General features: G+C 37.7%; 1 protein-coding gene across 1 annotated transcript in view; it reads left to right on the forward strand.

The window, feature by feature from the left end:
- FMN1 (formin 1) overlaps nt 1-24,149 on the forward strand; it is a 91,836-nt gene that overhangs the window by 52,618 nt on the left and 15,069 nt on the right. The window contains exons 11-13 of the mRNA XM_070931344.1: nt 1,355-1,414; nt 6,625-6,745; nt 18,971-19,063. Coding sequence (XP_070787445.1) covers nt 1,355-1,414; nt 6,625-6,745; nt 18,971-19,063 — 274 coding nt within the window. The remainder of the gene's footprint in view (nt 1-1,354; nt 1,415-6,624; nt 6,746-18,970; nt 19,064-24,149) is intronic.

Consider the following 24,149-nt stretch of genomic DNA (forward strand, 5'->3'; position numbering starts at 1 on the left):
ACAATTCATTGTTCGTAAGGTGACCTTTAGATTTTTTTTATATCTCACCTTTATTAATGTTATAAATAATGCAAGGCAGAAAACATACTCAATATTCTTTCCTCCTCCTGTTTTCCCCACAAAAAAACAACACCATGAGGTGAGTTGGGCTGAGAGAGAGAGACAGGCCCAAAGTCACTCATCTGGCTTTCATGCCTAAAGTGGGATTAGAACTCAGTCTCCTGGTTTCTAAACTGGTGCCTTAAACCACTAGACCAAACTGGCTCTCTGGCCTTGATGGTGCAGTGCAATTGGAAGGAGAAATGTCTATAATTTTTTGAAAATGACTTTTCCTTTGAGGCAATTGTATTACAACAGAATGATAGATCATGCAGTGTAAACTTTGGAGATCATCTAATCCATTCCCCTGCCATGGCCATCCAGATTCTATTGCAGCACCTGCATTATCTTACTGTTACAATTTTTTTTCTCTATGCCCAATTGAAATCCAAACAGTTTTCTGTCCTATTTTCTGGAACAACTTTGAACACATCTGCCTCACCTTTTACATTCCAACTTTTCAGATATTCAAAAGAGAGCTAACATGTCTCTTTGCAGATTTCTCTTCCCTGGGCTAAACATGTCCAGCTGATTCTTCCAACCTCTTAATGTCTTGGTTTCTTTTCTCTGGTAGCTTTTCTCCCCAAACCTAATATTCCTGTGAGAGATCTGAGAAGAATTAAAATCTCCATCATTTATTCTGTGATCGCTACCATGTTTTAAATTCAATTGGAAAAAAATTTCCATTGATACTTATATAATATTCTTGCCAAGCCCAATTACTCAGTGTGTGTACACACAAAACAAGCAGGGAGAGGTGGGCCTGAGAATCCCATTTTCTGGGCCGCTGACAAATTTTAGAATGGAGATCAGGTACAGACTCAGATGGCCTCATTTCAACTGAGTCCCTGCCCAAGTCATTACTGATGATCATTACTGATCATACAAAAGCAACACTTTTGTATGACAGAACTAGCCACAATATGACAAAAACTTTATAAACCTATTTGATTCTGAATTATCCCCATTAAGAGATAAAAGTTTCTTGGATGAGTTTCTTCCCCTTAAGTTGCTGAAAAGAGAATGCCTGAAAATACAACAATAATAGAAAACAGTAGCAATTTACTATTAATTATTTATACTATTTACTATTATAAATTAGTTTTCACAGAGCTTGTGGTCACTTCACCTTTATTAAGAGTTTAGGAAGTATAAATTACAATAAAATATTCTTTTCAATCTGTATTTTTTTTATGTACATATCCCACATTTTCTGATATTTTCAAATCTTATTTTTCAATTCTTCCTCTTTTAGGATACAGGAATCAGCCTTGCAGATTATGTTGTAATTTATTACCTACGCCATTGTGATAAGGTAAGTTTTTATCAATTATTGCACTGTGTATATTATTTAAGAAGGTTCTGTAGAGTTATGCTCATCCCATTCCTGTACGAGAAAAGAAACAGGAAGGGTAAGGCTAGTAAGCTAGCACACAACTGAGAAAAATTAAACCTGTTGTCTATTATTTTGACTTTTGTTTTTTGTTTTTTGGCATCTTGGATTAAAGTTGAAACATAAACTACATGAATAGCTTTACTTGTCTTCCTACGTCTCCTAAACCCAACAAAAAAGACCTTGTGGGTGTGGGATCCTCCTTGATAAGAATAATAAATGAAAAATTGTTTAAAATAGCAGAGCCACCTCACTAGTTTATTTACTTATTTTGTTGTTGTTGTTAGTTGCGAAGTCGTGTCCGATCCATCACGACTCCATGGACAACATTCCTCCAGGCCTTCCTGTCCTCTCCTATCCTCTGGAGTCCATTTAAGCTCACGCCTTCTGCTCCAGTGACTCCATCCAGCCACCTCGTTCTCTGTTGTCCCATTCTTCTTTTGCCTCAATCTTTCCCAGCATAAGGCACTTCTCCAGTGAGTCCCTCCTTCTCATTAGGTGGCCAAAATATTTGAGTTTCATCTTCAGGATCTGGCCTTCTAAAGAGCAGTCAGGGTTGATCTCCTCTAGGACTGACCTGTTTGATCAACTTGCAGTCCAAAGGACTCGCAGGAGTCTTCTCCAGCACCATAATTCAAAGGCCTCAATTCTTTGGCACTTAGCCTTTCTTATAGTCCAACTTTCACAGCCATACATTGCAACTGGGAAAACCATAGCCTTGACTATACATATTTTTGTTGGCAGGGTGATGTCTCTGCTTTTTAGTATGCTGTCTAGATTTGCCACATCTTTCCTCCCCAGGAACAAGCATCTTTTAATTTCTTATATACTTATTTTGTACTTATAATAAATTTATATGCCACCCCTGGATGACTCTGGGCCATTTATGAACAGCAAAATGAAAAATATAAAAATATAATTAAGATTATATTTACAATTATTACTCTATCACCCTTCTCCTGAGGTCCACAGGCTTGCTGGCATAATCAGGCCTTGAGGGACCTCAAGCTCAACAGGGACAAGGTCACTCTCACCTCAGGGGAGAGAAGATTTCACATTGCTGGTGCCCACACAGAAAAAAGCCTATCACTTAGGGCCTGCCAAATATAAGTCCCTAGGTGATGGAACCCTTAACATCCCTGCTCTATTTCATCTGGTAGGAGAGACAAATGAAACTGGGAAGAGACTATCCCTCAAAGTGGAGCATTAGCCAGGAACCAGCTGGTTCCTAATTAACCAGCTAAATGTAGTTGTTTCAACTTTAAAAGTGTCATGCTAAATATACAGCAAATGAGTATATTTGAATATGTATTCAGAATATTCAGATTAATAATGTATGAATAAATAGTATGAATAAATAGTTAAATTTTACATTGGCTAATGAATTCATATATTTTAAATGCCACAAATAATACATATTAAAATGTATGAAACTTGTTAACATTAAAATATTTTTCAAAATTCTACTTTTGCCAGAAAGTTTAATTTAACCACATTTGCAGTCTTTCATAATTTTAATACTATCTATATTTTAAAGGGAGCAATTTGTAGATCTAGTCACATAACTTTTTGGATATCTTAGATTCAAGAAACATTTAAAGTCTTTATTTGAATACTTCACTAGATATACAAAGATCAGATTTAATAGTTATCAATAGGATATAATAATAATAATAAAAATAATAATAATAATAATAATAATAATAATAATAATAATAATAATAATAATAATAATAATAATAATTTTATTTCTATACCGCCCTTCTCCCGAAGGACTCAGGGCGGTGTACAGCCTATTTAAAAACACAGACAAAACAACAATATAAAATTTAAAATAATTAAATAAATTGGCTCAGATTTAAAACCCCAAAAAATTTAAATACCCCAATTTAAAACTATTGTGTTGATAGTCCGGCCTGGCGGAACAACAGGGTCTTCAATGCGCAGCGAAACACCCAGAGGTCAGAGATCTTACAAATTTCCAGGGGCAGTTCGTTCCACAGGGCTGGGGCTCCCACAGAGAAGGCCCTCCCCCTGGGTGTCGCCAACTGACATAACTTGGCTGATGGCACTCTGAGGAGACCCTCTCTGTGGGAACGGACTGGTCGGTGGGAGGCTATTAGTGGCAGAAGACGGTCTCAGAGGTACCCGGGTCCTGTGCCATGGAGCGCTTTAAAGGTGGTAACCAACACCTTGAATCGCACCCGGAAGACCACTGGGAGCCAGTGCAGCTCGCGCAGGAGGGGTGTCACATGGGCACAACGGGTTGCGCCCATAACCACCCGCGCGGCCGCATTCTGGACCAGTTGGAGCCTCCGAGTGCTCTTCAAGGGGAGCCCCATGTAGAGAGCATTACAATAGTCCAACCGGGAAGTAACAAGGGCATGAGTGACCGTGTGCAGGGCGTCCCGATCCAGAAAGGGCTGCAACTGGCGAATCAGGTGAACCTGATAAAAGGCTCCCCTGGCCACGGCCATCATATGCTCTTCTAAAGACAGCCGCGCGTCCAGGAGGACACCCAGATTGCGAGCCCTCTCCGTGGGGGGCAAAGATTCACCCCCAATAGTCAGCGATGGCACCTGCTGACTATATCGGGGCGCCGGAAGCCACAGCCACTCGGTCTTGGAGGGGTTGAGTCTGAGCCAGTTCCTCCCCATCCAGACCCGCACGGCCTCCAGGCAGCGAGACATCACATCAAGGGCATCGTTTGGGTGGTCTGGGGTGGAGATGTACAGCTGAGTATCATCAGCGTACAGATGGCACTTCACCCCAAAACCACGGATGATCTCACCCAGCGGCTTCACATAAATGTTGAACAGGAGGGGCGAGAGGACCGACCCTTGCGGCACTCCCCATGTGAGACGCCTCGAGGTCGACCTCTGTCCCCCTGCCAACACGAACTGCGAGCGGTCGGAGAGGAAGGAGGAGAACCACTGCAAAACGGTGCCCCCTATTCCTAACCCCCTCAACCCCTGCAGCATGATACCATGGTCGATGGTATCAAAAGCCGCTGAGAGATCTAATAGGACTAGGACAGAGGAGCAACCCCTGTCCCGAGCCCTCCAGAGATCATCCACCAACGCGACCAATGCCGTTTCTGTGCTGTACCCCTGCCTGAAGCCCGACTGGTACGGGTCTAGATAGATAGCTTCATCCAGGTGCCGGGGAAGTTGTCGTGCCACCACGCTCTCAACAACCTTCGCCACAAAACGAAGGTTGGAGACTGGACAATAGTTGGCTAATTCAGCCGGGTCTCTTGAGGAGGGGCCTCACTACCGCCTCTTTCAAGGCAGCAGGAAAGGCACCCTCACTCAGAGAAGCACCTATAATCCCCTGGAGCCAGCCTCGTGTAACCTCCCAGGAGGCCAGTACCAACCAGGAGGGACACGGGTCCAATAAACACGTGGCGGCACTAATCTTACCCAGAACCCTGTCCACATCCTCAGGAGTCACAGGATCAAACTCCTCCCAGATAACATTCTCAAGACCTGCCCCGGTCTCCTCCCGTGGACTCATCCAATCGGAGTCCAAGCCATCCCGAATCCGAGCGACTTTATCATGCAGGAATTGCACAAAATCCTCAGCACGACCCTGCAAGGGATCTTCCCGCACTCCCCCCCCCCCGAAGAAGGGAGTGGGTCACCCTAAACAGGGCAGCTGGGCGGTTCTCTGCAGATGCGATAAGAGCGGAAAAATGGTTAATTTATATACACTACGGAGAACTATATTTTAACTTTCCAGTGCCAAGACATTGGAACTGTGAATTTCTGCAGATCCAAATTTAATGATGGAGTGAAGATTTCCTTCTTCTTTCTTTTAACAACCCCATAATCGCTTGCGGGGTGGAGTCTGAACAACTGACTGGAGCTAGCAGAGTGTTTACTGGACGGATGCCCTTCCTGTTGCCAATGCAGAGTTTTGTTCAGCAGATATATTCTCATTGTGCTCAGAGAGAGAAATATCTGCCTCCTCACAGAACTCACAGCCTCCTGATTGTGAGGAGACAGCTCTACCTCTAGGCCACCACACTACTCTGGAGTGAAGATTTCCATAAGTAGAAAATAAAAGTATGGGGTTTAATTCGTCCTGGAGCACCCCTCAAAACTTCTTCAAAGAGTTGTGATAGTATGAGTAATAGCGCATAAAAATAAAGAAGAAAAGGAAGTATTTATAAATCACTCCTTTTATTTATTCTTGCATAATAATTCTCTGGATTAAAGAATGTCCTATAAAGGGCAAAACACAGTTACAAGCCATTAAATTACAGTTAAAAATTAGGATTTGCTTACACAAAGATAACTTTGTATCTTTGTTTTCCTTGGCAATGCTTTTCAATGAGGTGCCAAGGCTAAGATGAATGGATAAACAGAGAAAACATTTCCGTGATGACTTGAAAAGTTACTATTCATTAACCAGACACTTTTGACACTCTCCCCATTTAGGGAACTGTGGAAATAAATAACGTTGCCAGACATAAATGTGGATGTCATCAGCCACCTGTGACATCACAAAAGCTGGATGTTTTTGAGACTTCTTCTCTCTGAACAAAGATGATAGCTTATTTATCAATTTATTCATTGGATTTATATTTTGCATTTCTAACTAGGATAACTTGCTATATCATAGTACAAATCAAATAATTAAGAGCCATTAAAGCATGGTTCAAACACCCACAAAAACCACATTGATAAAAGAGTGTGCATTTGGTCAAATAAACTTTATCTCAGGAACACAGAGTTTATCCATCATACCTGCCAGTAAAAAAATAACCAAAAAGGAATTTAGAATTTTTGGCAAAAAAATCCACAATTTAGAAGCCAAGCCCAAGGCAGAAGGAGGTATAAAAGAGGGTAAAAGCTGTGCAATTTTAAAGGAATATGTTATAATAAATACAATACAATGAAGTTTTATTAGCATGGTAAGCTGTCTTTAACCAAATATTATTATGTACTACAAATGTAATTTGAAGATCACAAGCATTTAATTGGGGGGATTCCAATGTGTCTTCATGAGAAAGGGGTATTTTTTTTTTAACTTGCATCATTTATTTATATTTATAATTAAGGAAATGTGTCTGTTTCAGTAGGACTTATGGCATTGTTACAGTAATTGTTTTTAACTTTCTTGTTTAGGAAGCAGGAACAGAAAAGAGTGTATTTCCATTGCCAGAGCCCCAGGATTTCTTCCAGGCATCACAAGTAAAATTTGAAGACCTGACAAAAGATTTAAGAAAACTAAAGAGAGATCTAGAAGGTAAATAAAAATATAATTTTCTTTTGAAAATATGCTTTTGGACTTCTAAGTCTTCCAAAATCTTTTTGGACATCTTTCCAAGTAAATTGGCTTTGGATTGCAACTTTGGGTAGATTACTGCTGTTTGAGCTGCACTACAGCAAATCCATGCTATTAATTTATCACAGTTAAAAACAAAGCCAACAATAAATATTTTATAATGATGACTTTAATGAAGAACTTTAAGTTCTTCAATGTTAAAAGAACATTGCATTTAAGAACTTTAAAGAATATTTGCTTGAAGAATATGAATTTTAAGCAAATGTCTTCTAAATTTTCTATTGGATTAAATTTAACCTTGTATATGGAATCCAGTATGTATAATTGGCTCTAATTTTGTAGTAATATTCAGTAAGCTGAATAAAATAAGCAATTTGGGATAGAGTTGACATAATTTACATATCAGTAAAGGCTGTGCTTGCAACTCAAAGCAAAAATTCCATTTGAAAATGATTAAGTTCCTTTTAAACAGAATAGTCTCTTGGCTGCAGCAGGTAGAACTGCTGTCAAGATATATTCTCAAAAGAAGCTTCTACTATTTATGGATTCTCATTGCTTATAGATCAAACACATTGTATCAGGCCATTTTCCAACAAGGGAAACAAGAATTTCAGATCTAGGCCTTCTGCTGTGACTTAAAAGAAATTAATAAAAGTCATTTGCATATTTTTTTTAAAAAGATTGGCAAAATTAAATTGGGAGCCATCATAAATTATAGTATGGATATAAAGCATCTTAATGCATATAAGTTATTGGTCACTTCTGTTCTCTCTAAGCAGAAATTTTCTTGAGAAATTCAAGGATCTCTATCCACAGTTGTCAATAAAATTTGTCATTAAATAATTTATTCTTCTAGCTAGCTATCTCTGAATAAGCTCATATTTGTTCTAAAGAAAATTTCAAAGGTCACCAGTGGTAAGGAAATATCAGTTGTTGTTTATTTAACCTTGGCATCCACGAGTGCTCTATCTTCCCTCATCTCTTGGTTCTGTTAAGCCCTCTTGGCCTCCCCTCCCCTATGTTTGTTCATGCTGAAATAGGATCTGCGTTTGATCTACCATTTTCAAAAAGTATAGTTCTCCTGCTATACATTTGACATGCACAAACAGTAATTATTTTAACAGGAAGTCAATAAAATGCTGGCTTTATTGTAGTTTTTTAACATTGCATATTACTTAAAACAAATAGAGGAATTAATAAAAAATAAAATTAATAAAATAATAAAATAAAATATTAAAATAAAATAAAACAAAATATTATCTTGTTTTACAGCTCAGTCAGAGTTAATATTAGAATCTGGTTTACAAAACGAATTACTCTACCAAAATTAAGTGTACCTGGGTCTAATTATGAGTTCTACATAGGGTAATAAAGAATACAAGCAAGAATACAGACTCCAGAATAAATTTGAATTCTTGAATTTATCATGTCATAATTTGAACTGCTGTGATACATATAGTATCAATTCTGTTCAGTCCTACAAAGCCCAAAAGGGCATAATATATCTTCTCTCCGTGAACTGAAAATTCCACCTTATTTTCCACCAAAGGTAAAAAGAACCTGGTGGTAAAAACTGAATTTTGGTTAATAGAATTCTTTATTGGCAAAGTGTGATTGGACACACAAGGAATTTGTCTTGGTGCATACGCTCTCGGAGTACATAAAAGAAAAGATAACATTGTCAAGAATCATAAGGTACAACACTTAATGAAAGTCATAGGGAAAGAGATCAGTAATAAGAGATCAAGAAGTGGAATTTCAGGAAACAAGGAACATTTTTCCTTCAAACAACTATTTTAGTACATTGTTAGACACAGTACCATGTGAAATGTTTTAATTGAAAAGGATATTGTTTTAGCATGTGCACAAAATATCTGATGAATCTATGTAGTTTCTGGCAACCATTAAAAAGCTGTGGCTGTTGGCAAAATACTAGTAAAAACCTAAAACTGAAACAGATGTCATTTGCAAAAACTGTCTTCCGAAAAGGCTACATCCAGCTATCCAGACAAGCACAAAATTTCCTATATACATTAGATGGACCATATTAAGTTTAACTGTTTATATTGCAGATGTTACACATGCTGGAATTATCCATATCCTTAAATTACTTTTGGTAATATTTAAGAGCTTTACCATCATATTAATTTATAGCTTCAAAATTTTAGACATGCCGAAATAGTGAAAACTTGGAAACTATTCTTAGTTGTAATTGGAAATATTTAAATATATATTTAATGTATTGATCTGTTAATACAAAGATAGTTTCCCTCATCAGAAAAAAATAAATATCCATGAATGACCTAAAAACTTTAAAAGATGTGATTTCTTTTTATTTCAAGAGAAACAGTTATTTCACCTAATGTATTTTTCCCATCAGATATGCATGCACAGAATTTATGACAGCCCTTTGTTGAAGTCAAGCTTCAGTTGTATTCAAAATGTTAAAAGTGTAGCTTTTAAGCAAGTTAGAATTAAGTAAAGCAAAAGCTAAAATTCAAATGAACTCTTGCCACCAATTTCTAGATACCACAGAACCACAAGCTCAAACAAAAATGGAACTACTGGCAATTTCATCCCTTTGAAGAGATATAGCCAAGCTTTTTAAAAGGATAATACTTCAGTTAAAAAACGTTAAAATATTCAGTCTGAATTTCTGTCAGTACAACTATATATTTTTACTTATTGGAATATAGGCAACACTCTGCTTTATAAATTAGTCTATAGGTTAAAGAGCTGTTTTCACCAAAGCTGGATTTTGGTGGTTCTTGTCTCACATTGACGTGAGACAAAGCGTGCTCAATCTGACTGGTATGGTCCTTATCATTAGTACCATCCTAGCAACATCCTTTCCTTATCTTACCAAAAAAAAAAAAAAAAATTATGTGGAAGTCATCAATTGACTAAAGCCAGGATAGGTATTGAGAGTTGAAATTGAAGAGAGAAAAAATGGCAAGGAAGGATGAATTAACAAATTAAATGAAAGAACAATAGGTAACTCAAAGGTCTATAGCAGTGGTTCCCAACCTTTTTTTTTTGGCTGTGCATCTAAGCATCTCTAAAATCCTAATGCCACCACCCCCGTGACGTATAATTCTTTGAGTCTTGTCTATGCATATATTAAAAAGTGTTGCTAAGGTCTAGACTCTAGACAGTTTTCGAATTGCCCCCATTAAAAATCAAATTGCTCCCCTGTGAGGCATGGGGCCCACATTGGGAACATAGTATAGTAAGTTTCATGTTTATAATAAAAAACTGAAATGATAAGGATAAATCCTAAATATAGGACTGGGCATTTCTTAGCAGCATCAAGAGTAGATGTTGGATAGGAACGGACATTGAAGTAATAACAATTAGAAAAAAAGCAAAAGGAAATAATAAAACCTGTGAGAATATTTTTAAAAATGATAAGATTGCATATGTAAATAGTGAAACTTGATAAATAGTAAAAATATGGATTTGTTTGCTTTATGGAGTGATTTTAAAATTTGTTAACATGTATGAAGATTCATCCATTATTCTGTCTTGAGTGACATACAATAAATCTTGAGCTACTTTGTGCATCCTTTCAGGCATTGGAAAGGTCCTATTAGTTTTCTCTTCTCAAGGCAAAACATTTACAAAACCTTCTCTCTTCTTGAAATGTACTCCCCTGACCATTCCTTTTGCCCTTCTTTGCCCCTGTTCAAAAGGAAGACTAGGCTTGGAGAAAGGCAATTCACAGAATGGCTCAAGGAGACTCTCTCCTAAGCCTGTTTCTAATATTACTATGAGTGGAAAAATACAGATGGGAAAAGTAATAGTGAACTAAGGAAAAATGGAATAAGCCCAAGAGAATGATGAAAACCTCACCTCTAATAAGGCTAGTACATGAGTAAGGATTTCTTCCAGTTAATGGAAGGCCTAATATGAATTACTTAAGCAAAGAAATCTTTACTGGTATTTCAGCTTAGAATGATTACATTTTTCATTTCCCTCTTTTCAAATGTTTGGCCACATTTGCTAAATCCAAACAATAGTTTTAAAGCCAAAATACTGTCCAGTGTGTTAGATGAGTTACTAAATATTTAACTGTGTGAAAAGTTCTTACTTTGTTTGTTTTATTTATTTTTACTTTGATTTATTTTCTGAAGCTTCACAGTATAATAACATAGGGTTGATTTTAAAAAGCTTAATGTCAGGGGTAGCATGTCCCTCTACAATAGTACTATTTAAAAAAAAAAAAAACCTAAGTAACTATAGAATGAAAGCAATAATTACATAACTCAGTTTTACCCAAGATTTTCTGAGATTTATCTAGCTTTATATTTCTAAAAGTTAAGTCTGCAAGATGGGTGGGGAGGAGGAGAAACATAAAAGGAGGGAGGGAGGGAGGGAGGGAGGGAGAGACAGAGGGGGGGAGGGAATATAACCCTGAATTAGTTAAACTATAGCCCTTGGAATGGATCTCAGCCTCATTTCACCCTCATTTGAAAATCACACTGTAAGTGATCAATTAAAAGAATAGCAAGCTGTTCCTTACCTCTTCAAATGCGGGTGGGGGAAAGAAAAGAAGCGAGTATTTTTCAACCTCGCCAGCTTTAAGATGTGTAGACTTCAACTCTCAGAATTCTCCAGTCAGTATACATTTTAAACGTGTTAAGGTTGAGAAATACTAGAAGGGGATATTAGGAAAAGGAGACATTTAAAAAGGAGGAAAAGAGATTGAACCCTACTTATTTTGGCTTTGGTTCCATCTGCCACTTGTTTTAATCCATTTTTAGTTCTGCTCATCTGCCACATCATTCCAGATTATTTGTAAAGTAAATGTGCTACACCTTTACTAAATCAATACTGAATAAAAGAAGTAAGGAAGGAGACCTCAGTAGTTAATGGTTCCATAATTTGCTGTTGTCTTGTTTATGGTGCCTTACCTTTCTCAAGGCCAGAGTCAGCTAAGAGCCGCAAGACATGAGCCCATGTGCTATGCTGGTGAATCCTGCAATCAGAATACAAAAAGTTCAGTAGCTTTTTGGGATTCTTTATTCTCCATCCCCCACCCCAAAATAAAATATCTTGCATTTAAACTGGCCAAGTCTCAACATTGGTGCAAAATCAATTATGGATATAAATGGAAGCGCCTTTCCTATAATTAGATACTCAAGAACTTGGATAGGTTGTTAGGATTGGTTCATTTCATTAGTTGCCTTCTGAATCATTACCCAAATTAAAATGTAGTTTCTAGCCAAAACATTATTAGAGATGCCTGGGTTAATATAATATATATACCTCCCTTCTAAGAGAACAGAGTAGGGAGAGGAAAGAGCACTATATATCCCTTAAAAAGTTTTTAACGAATTTATTCAATCAGTTATCACAAGGTTTTTCCTTAAAAATATTTGTTCCATCTCTTCCTTTAAAATGAGATTTTAAATTCTAAAACTTTCTTTGAGATGGCATGGGTTTCAAATGGAATATTAAAAAAGCAGGCCTTTAGAGCCCTGAGTGATGAACATACCTGCTGAGTTCTAAGCAGACATCAGGAGACACACAGAGAGAATGGCTCCTTGAAATCTTCACTGGAACATAACTCATGAAGGATTGTATCAGTGACAGTTTCAAGGGTCTATGCTGTTACTTGGCTTGGTTGGGATGATTCCTGTAAGTGCTAGTGGTAGGTCCTAGTATTTGTTCAACAATTCACCCTTATCAACCCTGAACTATTTCTAGTTTTACATTTTGTTTTAAAATGATGCCTAAAAAACCAGCTCCTCTCTGATTGACAGCACAGTGCTCCTTACATGAAGGGTTGCTTACATGTAATGGAGCTCTGGACAGATTTACAGGGGTCTGTGGAGCTTTAAAAGATTATTGTTCACAGACATTAAGGAAAGAAATTCCACTTTGTAATTATTTTACTTGGAGGGTTTTTTTTAAAAAAAAAAGTTCGGTGCAATAATGCATTAAATCTTCTGGGAGTGGCAAAATGCTAATCAAACTATAGTTTCATATTTTACTATTGAATTTTAGTCATTGCCATGGAAACCACAGTGCATATCTAGCAGTACATGCACTGTGACATTTTAAATAATATTTCTTGCTATATTCCACTGTCATTTTGGAGAGGAAGAATTTTCATGCTAATATTAGATCTGATGCAGTGAAAATAAAGTATATATCCAGATAGTGTACTTTAAAATGTAACAGCAAATGATTAACTAAAGAAGCTTCTTGTGATGCTAACATTTATTTTTACATTTTATGTAGCTGATAATGTATATGTAATATTTCCCGCCCACTCTTATGTTTAAAAGGCTCCCAGAGTAGATCTTGATTAAGCTGAATCTTAGTTAACAGGTTTCATTTCAAACAGGTAATTCAGAGTGTATTATTTTTTTAAAAATGAACAGGGAATATGAGATGCATAGAGAAGACCAAACCAAAGTCACTGGCCATTTTCTGAAATGTGTAGATTTCTTTTGATCTGGTTGAATGGAAATGTAGGATTGCCAATTTGATGCAGTTACTGAATTCTGCAGTCCATAAATAGAGGAATCACTTCAACTTCCAGCAAATTGTCCTCCCCAAGATCTAAACTGATTTAGTCATTGATTTTATATCTTTCATTTCTTCTGGGAAAGGAGGGATACAAATGAATCTCCTTCAGTTATCTCATAGCAGAAATGTTGTGAGACAGGTTGAGCTCAAGAAAAATAACTGGACCTAAATTACCTGGGTGTCCACAATCCCATGCCAATCCAAAAATCAATATATTATGCAGGCTAATTTATATTGGGCCATGCCCTATGGGATGAGTTTTAAGGGAGATTAAAACTGGTAGACAATATCATTTTTTGCATTGTGTACTAATTATTTTTATGTTAAGTAAATAATAACAACCAACCTCAGGATGCCAAGCATTTCAACTTCCTATTTTTGTATTTTTGTTCCATTGTTAGCTGTCCAGCATTCCTTGCTGCTTTCCCTTGGCTCTAATAATTGCAGCTGGCTTGTTCCAGGGTTTTTCTGTTAAAGTAATTTGAATCTTCCCAAAGATATGTTGCATCTCCAAGTTGGATTGTTAATCCTTATTTCTGTCCTTAGCTGTCATTCCTTTGCTATCATTCCAGTGTGGTCACAGCATGAGATATGACTGTTTACAGTTGTATATTTTATTATCCAGAGAGAAGACTGGCAGAAGCATGAAGAGTCATTAACAGAAACTGTTTTTTCCAGAGCTCTCTAAGAGTTAGCTGAGGAAGTAACTTTGTGTCTGATTTAAGATTTTTTTTAAGAATCCAGTCTCCTTTAGAAACCATCCTTATCTGCTGTTTAAACAAAACAGCAACCCCTCCATAAAACTGACTTGAATAAGCACCAGCATGCTTCTTTACATTGAACATGTGTATATCTTGCATTTGCTAAATTTTTGCCTTCTGTCTCTCAACAGAAATTTGAGTTAGACAGGTGAGACTGGGCCATGCTTCTATGTCTGTTACCTTTCAAACTTCCCAAGCCCCTTGCTTACAAGGATTTCCTGATATAAATATCGACCAAATCTAAGTTCTACTTTATTTGTTGATGTCTCTTATGATCTTAACATTATTGGGTTAATTGCCAAAGGATCTTTGGGTGGTATAGAAAGAATGAAATAAATAATGGAATAAATACCATGTTTTGCTTCTCTATTTGTAGTTTTATATCCTGCCTTTCCATTAAGAGGGAGTTCAGTGTGGTGCTTAGACTTACTAGACGCCCAGCAAAAGGAGGACATGCCTTTTTCTTTGTCCTTACACATTGTCTGCCTTTTTGACAACTTATCATGTTATTGTTGTTCTTCAGAACAATATTTTAACAATACTAGTCATTGAAACTGGTCACTTTCTTTCTGTCCCTCATCTGCTGTCTAAATTTACATTATTTATTTCCAGAATCCAGCAATCAGCTTCAATCCAATCCCTTCAAATCCGTGATCTATAATCTATAAATCAAATGACTCATACATTTCTATGGTGAAATTTGCAAAGCTTGGCTTCATCAATTCTATATTATTACCAGCACATATTTTTGAAAACAAAGATTCAATGATTTGAAGAGCCTTGGTACTACAGTGGTTTAAAGCACCCTGTTATTAACACAGCTGCCTGCAATTTACTGCTGGTTCGAATCTCTCCAAGGCTCAAGGTTGACTCAGCCTTCCATCCTTTCTAAGGTAGGTTAAATGAGGACCCAGTTTGTGGGGGCAATAAGCTGACTTTGTATAAAAATATACAAAAGTATGAAGGCTATTGCTTAATGCACTGTAAGCCGCCCTGAGTCTCCGGAGAAGGGCGGCATATAAATCAAATTAAAAAAAAAAAAAATGATTTGTTCTAAAAATATTGAAATTGAAAAAACAGTCTGGTGCTGGAAAAAGTAATTTCATATACCTGTAGGCCTAAGAACATTTTTTGTGGGTTTTCACTGTAATTTTCTTCACAGATGCCAAGAAATTTAACAGTGTCTTTTTTTCCGCCATTTGTCCTTCTTTTCAATTGTCCATGTCCTCCTTAGTCTGTTCTGGTAACCCTAGCTGTGCTAGAGTTATAGACAATCATTCTTTATTTTCCAGAAATATCAGTGCCAGGAAAACAAAATAAAACTTTGGTTCATTGGGAGAGCACAGAAAATCAAAACTATATTTATGGAGAGTAAGAAAGTTCATATACTCAAATTTTGAAAAATAACAGTTATATTTCACATTTGCACTTCCATCCAAAATTTAAGCATAATTTTCTCTAGGCAAGTTCTAATTATAGGTTTAACTTTCCAGTGTACATTTCAATTATAATATGTATATGAAATAATGCTTTTCCTTCACATAATAACAGAGGATCAGAAATAGAAGAACAATTGCATGGGTGAGCTACTTTTTTGGCAGATGGTATTTTCCTCCAAATGCCAGTTATGATCTCCAGGCTTATTTTATTCCTTTGCAGAAAGACCGGAACTTTCCTCTAACACTAATTCAGAAACATTGATGAATTATGGCCTAGCGAGAAGATTCAAGAGAGCAGAGTTGTGGTCTTGACCCAGAATGTAATGCTTGATCTCTTGCTGTCCTGTTGCGCAGCATTTGTCATAAATATAATTTGTTAATATTACATGTGACATAAATGTTCAATAGCCAACATTTAAAAATACTAGTTATGATTTTTTTAAAATTGGATCTTGGGTGTTTTAGTTGATATTATTGAATTTTTTTAAAAAATTGTAACCAAAATTTGATCATATGTGACAGTGTATATATTTAATGAACTAATACATTAAAAATGCCAGATTCATCACCTTACATTGATACATTGAAATCAGTGTTATGTGCTTCAAAATTAATGTGACTAGGATTAGGCTGTGTGTGACATTTAAAGAAACTTTAGAAGTTAAAAAAATGGATCAGGAATTTTAAAAAATTAACATTTCATTTAGTTGTAGAACTAAATGTTGCACTGTGCATTTCTACCTTCTGAAGTAAGATGGGTAAAAACATTTCTCTTTTAATTCAGAGAGTATCTCCCATTTTCTCACAAATTGGATTATCAATTAAGAAATTTAATTTTCCCCATTCTTTCTGCACAGTTTACATATGCAGAGGACACATTATAAAATGTCATTAGAAATTTCATTTTCAATAAGACCATTACTATTCTTTTTATTTTCTAAAATTGTCTCACTGTCAAATTCTCCAAACTGTCACTGCTGCCATAATTGATGGTTCCAATTTCTTTATATTGTTGATTCAAATACCAATGAAGATTTTAACTTGTGTCAAGATTATGTAGACACAGAAGCAGTCTAGCTTTGATGTGATTCTTTTTCATCTGAAGTGGTGGAACACTAGTGATTTCCTGAGTCTTAGCCTGGTGAATGTCACCATTGCCCAGCCCAGTGCTTATAATAGTGGCACTGCAGTGTGTCAGAAATGGGCCAGGTCCCCTAGCTATAAGTGAGAACACAGGAAGTAAAACTGACAAAAGGAATTACACCATAATACCTGCCCTCAGTTTAGAGCATTAATGGGTCTAGTAACCCTCCCCCCAAATAAAATTAAACGTATTGAGAACCTCAGTCTTTCTTTCAGAACCTAGTACATAGACTTGTGTTTTTAAAATGCATCACAAAAATATGAACATCCCCTGGGAAAACAATAGATATCTTAATCTATGGACCTGGGCATATCTTGTGCTTTTTCAAAATAGTTCAGAGCTGTACTATTCCCTTACATAATTATAGGTAGTAATGTACATGGAGAATTGTTTTTTGTTGTTTTTTTATTAAAAAGTTTTATCAAATATTACAACAATTTTTCCCCATCCCTCCCCCCCTTCCCTCCTCTTCCCTTCCTTTTTGATTTGTAGTCATGTTTTTAGTTATTATCTTCGTTTTCCCTGCATTTATTTTAAATCCAGATACTTGCCCATATTGCTTAATTATATCCATTAAACCTACAAAAGACTGTAATGGTTGGGTTAAAGTAACAACCAAATCATCTGCGAATGCTCGTACTCTGTAATCATACTGCCTAATTTTAATTCCATTTATTTTGTCCGACCCACGTATCTTACTCAACAAATATTCCAAAGTCAAGATGAACAATAATGGAGACAAGGGACATCATTGTCTTGTTCCTTTTTCTATATTAAAAGTATCTGTTAAACTACCATTAATTATTATTTGCGCTGTTTGTTTCTGATATATTGCCTTAATAGATTATGTAAAATATTCTCCAAACTGCATCTTTTCTATTATTCTATTATTTTCAATAAGAAGTGCCAATTCAATCGATCAAATGCTTTCTCCGCATCAAGAAATATTAGTACCGCAGGGATTTGGTTGTTCTTCCCCAAATACTCTAATAGGTTAACCACTTGCCTTACATTACTCTTCAGTTGTCTACCATTTATAAAACCAGTTTGATCATTATGAATCATTTGTTGCATAACTGTCATTAACCTATTTGCTAGTATTTTAGCAAAAATCTTATAATCTGTATTTAAAAGTGATATAGGCCTATAATTTTTTGGCTGAGTATGGTCTTGCTCCTCCTTTGGAATCAGAGAAATAAAAGCTGTCCTCCAGGATGGGGCTACATCTCCTCCAGATTGTATGTTGGTAAATAACTCTTTGAGTGGTCCCACCATTTCTAACTGCAAGTGTTTATAATAAGCAGCTATCAAACCATCCGTCCCGGGGGCTTTACCCACATACATGGAGAATTGTTCATTGAAAATCATATGTATAAATCAAAAATATACAGTATTAAGTTACTCAAATATAAATGTGTTAATCAAATTGTTACTATTCTTTCTTATGTTACTACCTATAAAGCCAAGAGCAAGTGTCTGATATCTTTAGATACATTTCACATGCTTTAAAGCTAATTGAATTGATTAGATTACACAGATCATCCCAAAAACAGCCAAAGTCTATTCTCACTGTTATTTATTGTATTTATTTTCTGTGCATAATGAAAATGTTTATATTTTTGTATGTGAATAAGTCACTAATAAAAACATAAAAAGTTATATAATTTTATAATATAAAGATCAATGAAAGGAACTACTGAAGTTATTTACTCAGAAGTAAGCAGAACTGAGTTGATAAAGTACTTATGTGTGTGCTGGGTTGCAGCCAGGCTTTTGGTAAGCAGTGAAACAATATACTTGTACTTCTTGAATGCATCAGAATAGTTTCTTTTTATTGTTCAAATAGTTTGTACTATTTTACTAAACTGCTTCCTGAAACTCGTTGGCACTTTATAAAATGTGGTGGATGCCTTATTTTCTCTTACAGTGATTCCAATGAATGTGAGTAGTGAAGGCTAATTTGGGAATCGTTCATACTAGAAATTTCTGTTTCATGGAACGAAGCCCATTAGTGATAGTGAAGCTAAACAATGCAAGACTGTTGCTATGTAGGAGACTGTTTTTCATAAAGATGCGTTAAGTCATTTTATTACAAATTCACTCCATAATAAATCACCTAAATGACTGGACATTTAAGCCCGTTCTTTTTCTTAATTTAGAAATTCTTTTCGTAAAGTATGTTACAGTTCTGGTGGGTATTTATTCCTATTAGTTGGATATAAACTGTTGTTTGAGAATATTTGATTTATTAATCTTTATTAGAGGCTTTGTGTTTTGTTGTTTAACACTGAGTTTATTTTTGTAGGTTGTGAAAAACAAATGAAAGTTGTTTTCAGAGAATCATCTGAAGAACACCTTCAGCCCTTTAAGGATAAGTTTGAAGATTTTTACTGTGAAGGTACATACTGTCCAATCTGTTTAAGCACATTCCCATTCTTGATATATTTCAATACAAATCTGCTTTTAATTATTGATTCAGATTTATGCAGAATGTGGTTCACATTTCTTTATATAGGTGAAAAAACATTTTCAGTAGGTTTCAGAAATTACATCATTTACCTTAGCTTATCTTCACATGGTTCTGGGGCATTCCAAACATAATTCTTCAACTTCAGTTTAGAGTTCAGTTCAGTCAGTAGATCCATATCCTATTTTCTTATCTCCATTCCCTATCTTCAAATCCTTTGTGATATAGGATTTATATTTTCTCTTCTTGGAATCATTCTACTTTCACTTTTGTTTCTTTCACTTTTTGAGTGGATCTTTTGTCACTGGCATTAAATAATAATTGTCTTTATATGCTAGTCACAATATACTAGTATTAATATATTGAAACAGTAATTTATTAATGTGCTTTTATATGGGTAACATAGTATTCTTTATATTTTTATATAATGCTAAACATATTTACACAGATGATCTCACTGCCTTCACTAAGATTTACAGTATTTCTAATTTAATGTAAAATAAGTTTGTAACCCAGCAACTATACCATTATATACACAGACTTTATTTCTCTACTGACGTTTCTAAAAAGAAATGTAATACATGTACGAAGCGTCCTCATAAACTCAGTAGCAATAATTTATTTATTTATTTATTTTGTCAAGAACGTATTAGGTAATAAGTATAAGCATGGATTGGATACATAAAATAGATACAAATAGAAGAAACATTAGGACAAGGACGGTAGGCATGCTGGTGCGCTTATGCACGCCCCTTACAGGTATATATATAATAGATTTCCCACTGCAAAGTGAATCCATTGATCAACCTAGGGGAAAAAAACTAGAAGCCACTCCTGTTGGCAGGAGAAAATGTTTGTGTTTTTTTTTTTTTCTTTTCACATGAATTATCCTTTCAGATAGAATATGGAACCCATATTAGGCCATATTTTGGTTGTTTTTCATTTTCCACAGAAAGATTCCTCTGCATGCTTGACAACTCCTATTGGGTCTTTGGAGGAAGTCCCCATTTTTATTTAACTCTATCCACAAAGTTCATTTCTATTGCTTACCATCCCACTGAATGGATAGGCATAACTATCTTAAACTATATCTAAACCTTGATCTCTATATAACCATCCATCTTTCTCTTATTTCATCTGTGTGTGTCTGTGAAAGAAAGACAGACAGAGGGAGAGCATTTCACTTTTTAAAAATGTTTGGTGGGTTAGATTGCAGGGCTTCAGGAATAGGTGGAAATTAAACCAGAAGTATGATATTTAGTGTGTGGAAATTATCTGGTACATATAAACACAATGTAAAATGGTTAGTTAAAAATGAGTGGTTGACCAACTGTATTTACCAAGAGTGATTTATGTGTGGTTAATCTCTATAGACTGTACTTTTCTGCAGGGGTGTCATTCTTTCAGCAGATTCCCTGGTAATTGTAGAAAATGTTTTACAGTACAATTCTGGAACTATCTTTGAAAAACAGTGCAATTTCATTCTGAAAATGCATGCTTAGGGTTATACCATAATATAATTATGGTATGCATAATTACATGCCTTTGCATGCTTAACTTGCCAATATATATAATCTTGGTAATTTTCTTCATTCAGTTTAGAAATCTGTAAATACTCTCATCTTGATTTTAATATTTCTTGATTAACCATGACAATATTGTTGCAGATATTATTGGATATCAAATTGCAGAATGGAAAAAGAGATAAAATTTTAATTTAATAATTTTCCATTGGGTGGGATTCAAGCCACTTATTTTTCACCTCTTACCACTCCCCAAATGTAGTTTTTTTTAAATTTGAAATTAATAAAGATATACAAACAAAATTGCTCTTCAGTAGCAATAATAATAATGATTACAGAGGAGAAAGTAAAACCAGAACGTTTCATGTTCTTCCCATTCCAACATAAAAAATATTATATATTACACTGTAACTTTCTTAGGGCAAGTCACAGGTCATCAAGCTGAATGCAAACTTTTGAGACTATAGAACTGTTCATCAGCAAAATAGCAATGTCTCCAGATAATCTGGTTATTGAGCAGAATAAAAATATAATAAACAATAAACAAAGCAAAAGTGTGGCACAGAATGATTGAATGGAATTTGAGGGAAATTACACATTTTCACATTTAGAAGTGCCACATATTTTGATGGTGAAGACCGCATTTTTTAAAAAAGTATAAAACCAAAATTGCACTTTTTATCAGCTTTCTAGGTTTGTAAATGCTAGAAAAACACTGCTTTTCCTTTTAAGCACTGCATTGTCTTATAAATGGTTTGTATTTTTCATTTTACTGAAGATCTATTTTTCAATCTCTTGGTACACTAAGATCTCTTTTGTACATAATATTCAATATCACCCCCATATAAAAAGAACTTTAAGTGATTTGTTACAGAAAAGGCAGAAGATGGTAGTATATCAAGGGCAGCTGTTTTTATTTTTTAAAGGAATGGTCTGGGAAGAAACTCCTGGATAACTGTCAAGCAATGCATGATATGCTACATTACATCGATGACTGCGGTTTCTGGCCCTTCCCAGCTTTCGTGAGAGGGCAGCTGGTTTAACATCTGGCCTCGAAGCGGCCTAAGACTCCATCCACTGCTGTGAGAGAGCAGTGGAGTTTACTGACTTGGAATTGATTGAATATCCCTTTCCAGACTTTGGACTATCTTGATTACCCCCAGGCCATTGATTTTCCCCCGATTGATTGATTAATTAATTGATTGATTAGATGTATTCGCCAACAGAACTTCTTATTCTGCGAGACTCCCCCCTCTCGCAGGTGTGGCCCTCCACTTTATCAAGGGCCTACCTTTATGACGGGCTTTGGCACCCCGAGAGGTGGCATGCTGCAAAAAGGGGATTAAGGGGTTTTTTAGGGAAACTTTTTGATAGATTTTTAAGGGATTTTAAGGGGCGGGAGGGTTGTGTGGGTTTGGGGGTTAACCCACGGGGGGAGGGGTCCGGCCCAGCTGTTAGTGGGGCCACGGAGGGTGCAGATTCCGGGGGTAAGAGGGACATCAGAGTCCATTCTGTCGAGGGCTTTTCTATCAATGTGTTGAGTGGGAGGGGCAGATATGGTGGGAGCAGGGGGCCGCATCATGTAGTGGGGGCGCGCACTCGCTATCTTCGAGCGGTGGCACGCCCCGGTCCCCATAGCCCTTCTCGTATCCCAGGCTGTTCAGACTCTCAGGGCCCGAGCCTTCGGCTGCTGTCGTGCAATGCCAGATCCGTGGTAAATAAAGCCCCCCTCATTTGCGATCTTATTCAGGAGGGGGGAGCGGACCTGGCAGGTATTACGGAGACCTGGTTGGGCCATGAGGGGGGGGTTCCCCTCGTGGATATGTGCCCACCAGGTTTCCGAGCATTCCATCAGCCGAGAGCTCAGGGCAGGGGCGGGGGGGGTGGCGGTTATTATAAAGGAAAGTCTTGATCCGAGGGAGACCACTGTTCCACAGATAGCCGGATGTGAGTCCCTTTTTGTGAGGTGGGGTCGTGGAGTACAGATGGGCTTGTTGATCACGTACCTGGCTCCCTGCCGCGTGGCAACGGCCCTGCTCGAGCTGCTCAACGTCATAGCTGAGGTGGCGGTTGGTACCCCCAGACTTCTAGTCATGGGGGATTTCAACCTGCCGTCTATCGGCGAAACGTCTGAGGTGGCTCGAGAGTTCATGGCTTCCATGACGGCCATGGACCTTACTCAGTTAATTCATGACCCCACTCACACGGGTGGACACACTCTGGACTTAGTTTTTGTCTCTGGTCAGTGGTTGAGTGGCCTTGATACAGGGGATATAGTCATCGAACCCTTGTCATGGTCTGACCACTCGCTCCTTCGACTGGACTTTCTAACCGCTGCACCCCGCCGCAGGGAGGCGGGACCGACCAGGTGGTTCCGCCCCAGGCGCCTGATGGACCCTGATAGGTTCCAGATGGAGCTTGGGCCATTTCCTGAGACTCTGGCTCATGACTCGACTGAGGACCTGGTGGCCGCCTGGGATAGTGCGGCTGCCGGGGCCTTGGACCGTGTCGTGCCTTTGCGGCCTCTGACCCGGCACCGAACTCACCTAGCTCCTTGGTTTTCCGAGGAGCTCAGGGAGATGAAGCGCCGGAAAAGACGCCTGGAGAGTAGTTGGAGGACCAGTCGCTCCGAATCCGACCGAACACTGGTGAGGTCTCATATTAAGACCTACCTAGTGGCGATAAAAGCGGCGAAATCTAGTTATTTTGCCGCTCTTATCGCGTCATCAGATAATCGCCCGGCCGCCCTGTTCAGGGTGACCCGCTCCCTCCTCCATCTGGAAGCGCGGGATGACCCCTTGCAGGGCCGAGCCGAGGATTTTGTGCAGTATCTGTATGACAAAATCGCTCAGATTCGGGAAGGACTGGCCTCTGACTGGGTATGTCCGGATGGGATGACTGAGGCAGGTCTTGAGAGTGTTATCTGGGGGGAGTTCGATCCTGTGGCTCCCGAGGACATGGACAGGGTCCTGGGACGGCTGAACGCGACCACATGTTTATTGGACCCGTGTCCCTCCTGGTTGGTTCTGGCTTCCCGGGAGGTGACACGAGGCTGGCTCCAGAAGATCGTTAACGCTTCTTTGAGTGAGGGGGTCCTGCCGGCCGCTTTGAAAGAAGCGGTTGTGAGGCCCCTCCTCAAGAAGCCCTCTCTGGATCCGGCTGTTTTGGCTAACTATCGTCCAGTCTCCAACCTTCGCTTTGTTGCGAAGGTTGTTGAGAGTGTGGTGGCGCAACAGCTTCCCCGGTACCTGGATGAAGCTGTCTATCTAGACCCGCTCCAGTCCGGCTTCCGGCCTGGGCACAGCACGGAAACGGCATTGGTTGCGTTGGTGGATGATCTCTGGAGGGCTCGGGATAGGGGTTGCTCCTCTATCCTGGTCCTGTTAGACCTCTCAGCGGCTTTTGATACCATCGACCATGGTATCATGTTGCACCGGTTGGCGGGGTTGGGGGTGGGGGGCACCGTTCTGCGGTGGTTCTCCTCCTACCTCTCT

The sequence above is a fragment of the Pituophis catenifer genome, unplaced genomic scaffold (assembly GCF_029215685.1).
Source record: "Pituophis catenifer annectens isolate HBS135680 unplaced genomic scaffold, rPitCat1.0.hap2 SCAF_1, whole genome shotgun sequence".
Lineage (NCBI taxonomy): Eukaryota > Metazoa > Chordata > Lepidosauria > Squamata > Colubridae > Pituophis > Pituophis catenifer.